Raw genomic sequence first — 12,090 nt, forward strand, 5'->3', positions numbered from 1 at the left:
CCAGTCACTTCTAACAAGATTTAAATTAAACTAAAATGTAATTTTAGTATAATATCTATAAAGCATATTGAATTCCTTGGGGGAAAATGACATCCTCCACTATTTAAAAATAACAGGCAGTAGAAACACAAGCAATCCAGATCTCTCTTTTTATTGACTTTTCCCCACACATTTTAGAAGAACAATTTTAGCACCAAAGTTTACAATAAACCATTAACTATATATTAAACATCAAATGTCATCATCCCAAAATATTGCATTTTATACAATATAGTTGCATAGTAATCTGAAAAGGCATTTTGATCAGCTGTCCTCTGAAAACCACTGAAGAGCACAATAGAATCACAATTAGAAGGGATTTTAACACGTTCAGTCTAATGATTAACAGAGGAAGAAGTCGAGATCCACAGAGATAAAGTAATTACTCAGAGTCTTAGAGCTCATCAATAATATGCCTTGAGACATAACTTAGGTTTCCTGATTCTTAGGAGGTCCTTTCATTTGTTAGGAACTTGAGTAGGCTTTTTCTAAACTCCATTTCAAACTCAGCATATGCTGACTTCTTCCCACCCTAAAGAATGGTGCACTTCCTGTGCTCTTCCTCATCCCAGAAAGCAACAGCTCTATCCCTCTAAATGTTCAGTCCAAAACCATTAGGATCTGCTTGACTCCTCTGTTTCTACTATACTTTATGTCTAATCCATCAGCAAACTCTGTCAGGTGAGACCTTCACAATATATCCAGAATTCAATTATTTCTCCACATCCCCACTGTTACCACCTTGGTCCACGCTACCGTAATTTCTTGCCTGGTATCTCTTGCAATAGCCTAACTAGTCTCCTTTTCCCCCTTCCAGCCTGTTTTCCACATGTCAACAAGAGTGATCCTGCTAAAACATAAGTGAGATAATTTCATTCCTCTGCTCAAAGCCCTCCATTGCCTTCTCATGGCTCAAGTCCTCACAATGACTTATGAGGCTCTATGTGATCTGGCCATTCTGCTGCCTCATGCTTACTCTACTCCTCATGCTTACTCTACTCCTCATGCTTACCCTACTCATGCTTACTCCCCTCTACCTCTTGCTTACTCTACTCCAGCCACATAGATCACTTTTTCTCAAACATGCCGGGCGTTCTCCCCATTAGGGATTTCACTCTTGCTATTCCCTTGGCCTGAAAGTCTCATCCCTTAGATACTGGAATGGCTGGCTTCCTCACCTCCATCAAGTCTTTGCTCAAATGTTCCTTTACTGTACGCCTTCCCTGACCTATTAAATGTTGCAACCATTCCTCTCCTTCACCCCCCTCATCCAGCATTCCTCATTCCCCTTGTTTGTCACACTTTTCTCCACGGCACGTAGCACCTTCTGATGTACATTTTGCTTACTGATCTTCTCCTCTATCTCCTCCCACTAAAATGTAAGCTCCCTAAGAGCAGGAGCTTTGTTGTGTTCCCTGCCGTATTCCTAGCAATTAAAACAGCTCACAGTGGGTAGCCAATAAGTATTTATTGGTTGAATAAATGTTCTTGGGGGAAAACAGCCTTTAAAATGCTTAAATATTTATCTCTGAACATATGTGTAAGTTGAATATTTTATTAATTTTTAATTTTGAATATTAAAACCATTATTTTCTATTCAGAGATTTAAAAATAAGCCAATGGTGCTTTTACAACAATTGCACTCTGTTTGTATCTATATAAAGAATACTTTGGGGCCAGGTGCAGTGGTTCACACCTGTAATCCTAGCACTTTGGGAGGCCGAGGTGGGCAGATCACTAGAGGTCAGGAGTTCTAGACCAGCCTGGCCAATGTGGTGAAACCCTGTCTCTACTAAAAATGGAAACAAATTTAGCCGGGTGTGGTGGTGCATGCCTGTAAACCCAGCTACTCAGGAGGCTGAGGCAGGAGAATTGCTTGAACCCAGGAAGCGGAGGTTGCAGTGAGCCAAGATCGCGCCATTGCACTCCAGCCTGGGCGACAGAGCGAGACTCCACCTCAAAAAAAAAAAGAGTACTTTGGATAGGGTCCATAAATAAAGACAGTAAATTCTTCTTATCAATCAAATGGAATCATGTTGAATAAAATATTTCAGCAAACTGTTGTTTTATGTAATAGATTTTGGCCTAGGCCAGCTGGTAACAAGTCACAATTATGAAGGTATGTAGCATGCTTACATCAGTGGGAGAATGTTCTCTTCAGAAAAAGCAAAGCAGGAGCCAGGAGCGGTGGCTCACACCTGTAATCCCAGCACTTTGGGAGGCCAAGGAGGGTCAGATCGCTTGAGCCCAGGAGTTCAAGACCAGCCTGGGCAACATGGTAAAACCTAGTCTCTACCAAAAAAAAAAAAAAATTAGCTGGATGTGGTGGTGCATACCTGTAGTCTCACTACAGGCTGAGGTGGGAGAATCACCTGAGCCCTGAAGGTCAGAACTGCAGTGAATTGAGATTGTACCACTGCACTCCAGCCTGGGTGACAGAGTGAGACCCTGTCTTGGAAAAAAAAAAAAAAGAAAGAAAGAAAAAGAAAAGCACAGGTTTTAGGGCTATTCCTTAAAGGATATAATGAAAGACAATTGGGAGACACAAAGACAAGGTGAGGACCGCCCCACTAGGCAACAATAGGTTAGCAAGCCCTGCTTGTACTTACTGTAAAAGACACAATAAGAAAATGAGGTGGAAGTGGAGGGAGAGATGTATATTATATATGAAAGACAAAAGGTAGAGTTATGAAGACCAAGGAGAATTCTTTATGAGACAACAAAAAAAGCAAATAAGAATTTAAAAAGAAAAAGGCCGGATGTGGTGTCTCATGCCTGTAATCCCAGCACTTTGAGAGGCCGAGGCAGGTGGATCACTTGAGATCAGAAGTTTGAGACCAGCCTGGCCCACATGGCAAAACCCTGTCTCTATTAAAAATACAAAAATTAGCTGGGCATGGTAGCAGGTGCCTGTAATCCCAGTTACTTGGGAGGCTGAGGCAGGAGAATCGCTTGAACCCAGGAGGTGGAAGTTGCAGTGAGCCAAGACTGCGCCATTGCACTCCAGCCTGGACGACAGAGCAAAACTCTGTCTTAAAAAAAAAAAGAAAAGAATTTAAAAAGAAAAAGTGAGAGAGAGAGAGAAGAACAAAAAAAAATCTGGGATAGTTTTATCCAAAGGGCAAAGGCAGGAATAGTCTCAAAACAGGGCCTTTGTAAAACAGTCTAGAGATACATTGAAGAGAAGAATTAGGATTCTTTCAGCAGGATCCAGAAATCCATCACCAAAGTTTGGGCCAGAGTTCAAAGATGGATTTAATTTGGGCTCAAACTTCTCCAGAAATCAAAAGCGGAGATTAAAAGAAATAGACTAATCTGAAAATGGAGAATAAAGAGAATGTGAAATAGATATACTCCCTAAATTCAAGACATAGCTACGAAAAGAGTATTCAGACCAAAGGCACTGATGACCATGCAAGGGTAGCTGTTTGGTATTTTTCAACTGAGCCATTATAGTTCAGCACTGCCCAAGGGAAATATAATGGCATCCATAAATGTGAGAGCATATGTAATTTAAAATTTTCTACCAGCCACATTTTTAAAAAAGCAAAAAGATTAGTTGGGCATGGTGGTGCAGGCCTGTAGTTCCAGCTATTCAGGAGGCTAAGGTGGGAGGATCACTGGAGCCCAGCAGTTCAAGGCTGCAGTGAACTATGACTCCACCACTGCCCTCCAGCCTGGGAGACAGAGCAGGACCCCGTCTTAAAAATTTAAAATAAAATAAATAAAACTTTAAGAAACAAAAAGAAACAGCTGAAATTAATTTTCATAATATACTTTTAACCAAAGTTAGAAGTTTCATGTACCAAAATGTTACAATTTCAGCAAATAATCAATATGAAAAATGTCTTGAGATATTTTATATTCTTTTTTCTTCATGCTAAGGCTTCAAAAATCCTTCATATGTTTTATACTTTACAGCACATCTCAATTCGGGTTGAACATACTTCAAGTGTTCAAGAATCACATGTGGCTTGTGGCTATTATATTGGAGAGCACAGACATAGAGTACGCATATGTGCATATGAGGTCCAAATATCATATATATTATAAAGAAGGCTTACCTATATAGCACACAAATGATACTGTACGTTCTTACCTTCAGTGAAGTTTAATCATGCATTGGAACTTTCTGTAAGTGCTAAACCAGAGTGGGTTGAGTAGGAAAATACTAGATAAACAGAGCTAGTAAAGAAAGGCTGGAATCTTGGAATACAATCTCAGATATAGAAATACACATTGTTTTTGACCTTGGGCACAGCAGTGAAAAGGCAACTTGAGTTCAATCTACTAGGTGAGATGAAGAGCTGCATTGCATTTTCCATAAGAAATGGTGCTAATGATTTCACAATGAATATTAATGCAGTACAAGAGTTAGTTCAATAATGAAACAGAAATGAAAAAAGGAGAAAGAAAAACTTACTTAAATTTGTAGCTTTCTCGCTTATTATTCACAAACCCATCTGCCAAATCACGTGGTAAGATAATTTCCAAGCTAGGTATTAATTTTTCATCTTCATCTATGGAATAAATCTGCAAATGTGAAGACAACAAATGGATATAAAATGGTGAAATTATAACTTGAACTATCACCATGTTATTATGACTTGTAATGATAAGAAAATTATACTCTTAAGATTAAAAAGTCATAATATCATATAATTTGAATAATTTCTCTCTTTGAACTGTGTGGATTCAGACAAATATATGGAACTGAACCAGAGGTAAAACCTAAATTAATGCTGTATCAAAGTCAGATCATCTTTGAATGATCTAACATTCAAATATGAGTATTTGACTATCTCTGTTATTATTGTCATTGAGAAACTAATAGCCCGAAAGCAACATTTTATCTAAGTATTGCTTTAGTATTATGTATCAGGAGTTAACATTTTACTACAATCAATAAGCATTTCTGAGCATTTACAAAATACCAGAGATAAAATGACTAGGTTTGGAGCTGTCTCGGATAGCTCACCAAGAATGCTCTAATTCAAGTTATGTTCAAAGGAGCCTAAGGTTCCATGAGACATTTTCAGGCATTTGATAAGAGAGATGTGGCTTCAAAAGACACATGTAATTCATGTATTTGATGTCATTTTCAAGGTTCTCATTCCAACTCAGCCACTAATTAGCAAGTGACCTGGGAGAAATCCTTTAGCCTTTCTAAGCTGATATGGAAATAGAGGGTCTTAACCAACACACTTAGGACTGTAACATTCTCTGATTCTCTTCCTGGTTTCCTATTCCATCATTTTTATTGGCCAGGAAAATTAAAAGTCAAGCCTATAAAGAGGTCATGTGGAATAAATAAAAGCATAAGATTTGATGTCCCAAGACTTGGGCCCAACACAGCTCAATTTACCAGCTGTGTGACCAGCCACCACTTTCAGAATTGAGGTTCCTCATACATAAAATGAGGAAAACAGAATTACCTCCCTTACAAGATAGCTGTGGGGATCAAATGATGTAATGGAAATGGAAGTATTTTGTAATGCACCTTAAAAAAAAAAGTCATTAGATTTAAAGGTTTTTTTTTGTTTGTTTGTTTTTTTTTTAAAAAAAGCCTTCTTGTCTTTTACCAGGAAATAAAATTCTTTCTAACAGGCAATACTTCCTGTTTAAGACCCATTTAGATGCTTGGTTATGGGGAAAAAGTCATATTCCTAAGCAAGTAAAAGCCTACCTAAATCTCCAGAAAGTTTGAATATTTTCCTAAGTATATTTTATTGAAACTTCTCATTTAAAATGTGAAGAATTCATGCAGAAAAGTCATTACATAAAATAAAGTATTTGTAGAAAGCAATGGCATCAGGTTCAAGGCTTTCTGGCTAGGTTTTCTCAAGAGACATTTAAAAATTATATCCTGTTGGGCACTACATTTAAAAAAAAGTTTTATAGCCAGACAGGTGAGTGAAGGGGGTGTATAAGACATGAAACATACAAGAGTGAGGAGTTATACCCATTTTTAAAAATTCTATATTTCTCTACTCAGCAGACAGAAAAGAATATTAACTGCCATTAATGACCCTCCACTACTCTGATTAAGACACTCTTTGAGGCCTTAAGAAAAGTCCCTTAGAACCAGATCACTTGTTTAGTGTAATATTGGCTTTCTATCCTTATTCATAAAAATATTATTTGAGATAGTGAAGTTATTTTTTAAGAAGACAGAACAAGTGCAAAGATGAATATGAAAATGTTTTGAAATGTATAAAGCACTGTACAAATGGAAAGCATTACCACTGTTAAAACTATCAAAGATTCATTTTATATATCCTTTTTATTAATCTGTTATTACAATTTACTTTATGATGCCTTAAAGAATAAAAGTAATGCAGTAATGAAGCTATAAAATGAAGAGAAAGAAAAAAATACCTTTGAGTCACTCTCAATTTAATACTACAAAAAGCATTTCTAGTCAGAGAAAGAACTCTACAATCTTTTGCAGACAAGAAGATATGGCATTAAACTGTGGAGTTTTTAAGGGAGAACAGGGATATATTCATTCAATATTTATTCATTCCCATTCTCTTTGTGTGTGTGTGTGTTACACCTAAAAATATGACACCTAAAACTACTTCCTGGAGGATCAAACAATCCACTCTACACACTCACCAAAGACATACAAAAAGAGGTACATTAAAATATCCAAACACTGCATTTTAAGAGAAAAGAAAGTTCAATATTAAATCCAAGACTCTCCATCCACTTCCCTGAACCCCACCCCTACCCATCCTGTCTCTTGACCTTATCCCAGCCTCAGCTCTGACTGCTGAGTCCATATAGACAAGCTCAACAGTTTAACCTAAGAATCTGGGGGGAAATGTTACATACAATACACTTTTTACATATGATGCACTCTAAAAAGAAATGCATGTAAGTGATTATTAGAGGGGAGAAAATGGGAAGATACCCATGGTTCTTTCTAAACTACTTTATTCCTGTTTTAAATACATAAATTATATGAGGCAAATGCTTAATCATGAGATGCTATGATGTTCCACATAGACATATACCCAATATATATATGGAACAGGAATACAACATTATTAATATGCCCACTCCATATACTCACAAATATGATCCAAATTGCCCTTGCCTAAATTGTCACTTTGGGGAGCAAAAAAGGTTTCCGAAAAGGGGATAGCTTTGAAATCAAAAATCTTTAATTAAAATTACAGCTCTGCTGTTCACAATAGCAAAGACATGGAACCAATCCAAATGCCCATCAGTGATAGACTGGATAAAGAAAATGTGGTACATATACACCATGGAATACTATGCAGCCATAAAAAAGGATGAGTTCATGTCGTTTGCAGTGACATGGATGAAGCTGGAAACCATCATTCTCAGCAAACTAAAACAAGAACAGAAAGCCAAACACCACATGTTCTCACTCATAAGTGGGAGCTGAACAATGAGAACGTATGCACACAGGGAGGGGAACATCACACACTGGGGCCTGTCGCGGGGTGGGAGGCTAGGGGAGGGATAGCATTAGGAGAAATACCTAATGTAGATGACAGATTGATGGGTGCAGCAAACCACCATGGCACGCGTATACCTATGTAACAAACCTGCACGTTCTGCACATGTACCCCAGGACTTAAAGTATAATAACGAATAAAATAAATGTTCTAAAATTGAAAAAAAAATTACAGCTCTACCACTCCCCAGCTGGGTGCCTCGGTCACATTATTTAACCTGAGACTCAGTTTCCTAACACCAACCTTGCAGGGTTCTTGTGAGAATGAGAGATAATGCAGATAAAGCACCTGTCAGGTGGCCATTTCTCAAGATACAAAAGAATGACTATGCTCCCTTCTAGGCAGAAGACAGGACGTTTTGAAACATTTAAGAAGCATACCAAGTGCTGGGCGCGGTGGCTCACGCCTGTAATCCCAGCACTTTGGGAGGCCGAGGCGGGCGGATCACAAGATCAGGAGATCGAGACCATCCTGGCTAACATGGTGAAACCCCGTCTCTACTAAAACCACAAAAAATTAGCCGGGCGTGGTGGCGGGCACCGTAGTCCCAGCTATTCGAGAGGTTGAGGCAGGAGAATGGCGTGAATCCAGGAAGCGGAGCTTGCAGAGAGCTGAGATCGCGCCACTGCACTTCAGTCTGGGTGACAGAGCGAGACTCCGTCTCAAAACAAAAAAAAACAAAAAAAAAGATGCATACAAAGTATCATTGCTCAGAGTCAGGGCAATGTCTTAACCTTCTTTATAACTTTCTGAATTTAGCACACTAGAGGAAGCACCTAGTAAATATTTAGTTAATTATTTCTGAATGAAGTACACATGCGTATTCTTTGGGTCAGGATGCTGAAGCATCTACCTATATCTATTAATACGAGGAGTATATGTAAAGGTTCACGTTTATGTTGGAGAATAACAACAGAGTCAACTAATTACTGAGGCCCCACTGGGTGCAAAGTACTACATATGTGTATGCTTTGTGCATTTGTGTCTATCTATATTTGTATTATTTCAGAGGTACATAAACATGCATCTCTTGCTTGCACGTTTTGCCCGAGTGCCAAAAGTTACCTTTGAGTGTATCTGCATGTGCGGTGCTGCGTGAGTTTCCCAGAAAGGTGCAATAAGTGCTTATGTGTAGTTGAAGCGCACACTATACAGGCATACTGAATATGCACTAGTCTGCCCCCGCGTGAACACGTGTGCCTGGGTGCAAAAAAATGGCTCTGTGCCGGGTCTGCGCCGTGCCAGGTGGGAGTGGCCTGGCTGTCGGTCGCGTCGCTGACAGCGGTGCGCGGGGGTCTTCGCGGCTGCAGGGCTCCTCGGTCAGTGTGTGCGGGATTCCGGGAGGCCTCGGCGCCCGCCAGCAAGCCCCTCACCTCCGCCCAGCCCCTTCGCGTGCCGCCCGACCCCAGCCCAAGAGGCCCCGCCGCGCCGGCGCCCCGGAGGCTCCAGCCCGTACCCCTTGTTGGTGCTTCCGGACAGGGGGCTTCACCCTCGCGAATATCTGGATAGTCTGCTTCACCATCTCCTCCCTGGCTCTGCAATGACCCTTGACCTCTCTCAGGCCCGGGCTGCCAAAACTAACTCCAACCACCTCCGGCGACCCACGTCTTAGCAACAGTAGCTAGGGTCGCTACCCAGTGAGCACCTTGGCAGCCAGGATCCCGCCTCCTCCCTCTAATTGGTCGCGACCCGAAGGAGGCCACTAAGGGGCGGGGCTAGGGCGGGCTGGGCGAGGGTGGAGACGAGAGCGCTGCACATGCGCATGAGCGAGTGTCTGAGCTCTGGGTTTAGCGCCAGACCCGGCCTGGACAGTGTGGTTAAAGGGGAACAACCACCATTCCTTGCCCCGCCCCGCTCGTTCTCCCATTTTATTCTCCATGCCCTTGCCTTTAAAAAAAAATACAGCACTGGGCCGGGCGTGGTGGCTCATGCTTGTAATCCCAGCAGTTTTTTGGAAGCCGAGGTGGTAGGATCGCTTGGAGCCCAGGAATTTGAGACCAGCCTGGGCAGCATAGTGAGACTCCTCTCTACAAAAAATACAAAAGTTAGCCAAGCGTGGTGGCGCGCCTGTAACCCAGCTACTCGGGAGGTTGAGGCAGGAGGATCGCTTGAGCCCAGGAGGTCGAAACTGCAGTGAGCCAAGATTGCAAAACTGCTCCAGCCCACTTGGAGATCACAGTCTGAAGAAGGAGACAGATTTTTTTTTCCTTCACAAGGTCTCTCAAGTGACAAGGAGACAGATTTTCAACAGGAAATCAAAACCAAGGAATACAAGCTATGCCATGATGGAATTAGAAGTGGGGCTAGCTCTGTTTTGGAAAAGGATAAAACTGGATGAAGGGGACTGTTTCCCACACAATGGTCACGGCAGGAAAGGATGAGCTCTTCAAACACTGCTAGCACAAGAAAAGATAGTCAACATTATTATCCACGTGGGAAATATAAATTAAAACCACAATGAGGCATCACTATTCATCTATCAGAATGGCTAAAAAAAAAAAAAGTGGCAACACCAGATGCTGGCAAAGATGTGGAGAAACTGAATCAGTTGCACTTTACTGGTAGGAATGTAGAATGTAAAACATACACTGTATAAAGGTACAGCCACTCTGGAAAATAGTTTGACAGTTTCTTACAAAACTAAAGGTGCAACTACTCTAAGACACAGCAATTGCACTCTTGGGCATTTATCTCAGATGAATGAAAACGTGTGTTCACACAAAAACCTGCACATGTGTGTTTATAGTTTTAGCACCTTTATTTGTAATAGCCTCAAACTGGAAAAAAAACCCAGATGTTCTTCAGCTGATAGTTTAAAATAATTGGAATACCATTCAGCGATTAAGAAGGAAGGGTCGATACATGTAACAAATTGGATGAATTTTCAGGGAATTATGTTTCATGAAAGAAGCCAGACTCGAAAGTTAAATACTGTATGGTTCTATTAGTATACCATTCGTGAAATGACAAAATTATAGAGAAGGAGAGAAATTAGTGGTTGCCAGGGAGGTGTGCAGGGTATGGTTATAAAATAAATCCTTGTGATGGGCTGTTCTGTATTTTGACTGTGATGGTGATCACAGAAATCTACACATGTGATAGCATTGCATAGAACAAATTACACACACGTTCAGATAAGCACATGTAAAACTGGCAAAAGTCACATAAAATTGAATAAGATTGATGGATTGTATCAATGTCAATTCCCTGATTTTTATATTGTACTATAGTTATGCAAAATGTTACCATCGGGGAAAACTGGGAGATGGGTATAGGAGTTCTCTCTGTATTATTTTTTACAAAACAAAAAGTTTATTAAAGACACCCTTTTTTCTTTCTTTCTTTTTTGAGACAAGGTCTTGCTCTGTCCCCCAGGCTGGAGTGCAGTGGCATGAACACGGCTCACTGCAGCCTCAATCTCCTGGGCTCAAGTTTCTCCTGCCTCAGCCCCACAAGTAGCTGGGCTTATAGACGTGTGCCATCACACTCAGCTAATTTTTGTATTTTTTGTAGAGACAGGATTTCATCATCTTGCCCAGGCTGGTCTTGAACTCCTGAGGTCAAGCAATCCACCCACCTCAGCCTCCCAAAGTGCTGGGATTACAGCCATGAACCACTGCACCCAGCCGAAAGACACTTAAGAAAACAAAAAGACTAACTACAGATTGGGAGAAAACTTTTGCAAAACACGTGTCTTGATAAAGGACTTGCATCCAGAATATATACAAACTCTTAAAACCTAATAATAGAAAAACAAACAATTCATTTGTTTAAGGTGAAGGGAGGGTGCAAAGATTTGAACAAACACTTCACCAAAGAGGATCTATGGATGGCAAATAAGCACATGAAAAATATGCTCAATATCATTAATCATTAATGAAATGAAATTAAAACCACAATGAGATACCACTACACATCTCTTAGAATGGCGAAAAATAAGAAAATAAAACTGACAATACTAAGTGCCAACATGGATGCAGAGCATCTAGAACTCTCAAACATCACTGATGAGAAAACAAGATGGACCAGCCACTTTGTAAAATAGTTTTGTAATTTCTTATAAAGTTACACACGTACTTACCATATGACCCAACAATCCCACTCTTAGTTATTAACCCAAATGAAATGAAAACTATGTTCACATAGAAACCTAAACATGAATGTCTATAGTGGCTTTATTCACAATTGCCAAAAACTGGAAACAAAGTAAATGTTCTTCAGCTGGTAAATAGATAAACAAACTGATAGATCTATGCCGTAAAAAGGAATGAATTACAGATGCCTACAACAACATGGTTAAGTCTCACATTTATTATGATGAGTGAAAGATACCAGACTCAAGGTTGTGTACTTCATAATTCCATATATATATTGGATTATATATAATATATATCAAATTATATATATCATATATAATATATATCATATTATATATATCATATATATTACATATATTACATATATGATATATATAACTATATACATATATACATATATATGTAATATATATAACTATATATGTTATATATTATATGTCATATATAATTATATTTATATCTCT

The 12,090-nt window shown here is 39.6% G+C and overlaps 1 protein-coding gene across 3 annotated transcripts in view; it reads right to left on the reverse strand.

The window, feature by feature from the left end:
* The window catches only part of KIF6 (kinesin family member 6), a 386,393-nt gene extending 377,221 nt beyond the window's left edge, over positions 1-9,172 (reverse strand). For 2 of the 3 annotated variants that reach the window (XM_054558770.2, XM_002816852.4), the window contains exons 1-2: positions 8,986-9,159; positions 4,463-4,572 (exon numbers count right to left, since the gene is read on the reverse strand). In XM_054558770.2, the coding sequence (XP_054414745.2) occupies positions 4,463-4,572; positions 8,986-9,051 (176 nt within the window). In that variant the 5' untranslated portion in view covers positions 9,052-9,159. Of the gene's footprint in view, positions 1-4,462; positions 4,573-8,985 lie in introns of all 3 variants that reach the window. The other variant, XM_024248395.3, reaches the window with a different exon arrangement.
* Between the last annotated feature and the right edge of the window lie 2,918 nt (positions 9,173-12,090).

Source organism: Pongo abelii, chromosome 5 (genome assembly GCF_028885655.2).
Source record: "Pongo abelii isolate AG06213 chromosome 5, NHGRI_mPonAbe1-v2.0_pri, whole genome shotgun sequence".
Lineage (NCBI taxonomy): Eukaryota > Metazoa > Chordata > Mammalia > Primates > Hominidae > Pongo > Pongo abelii.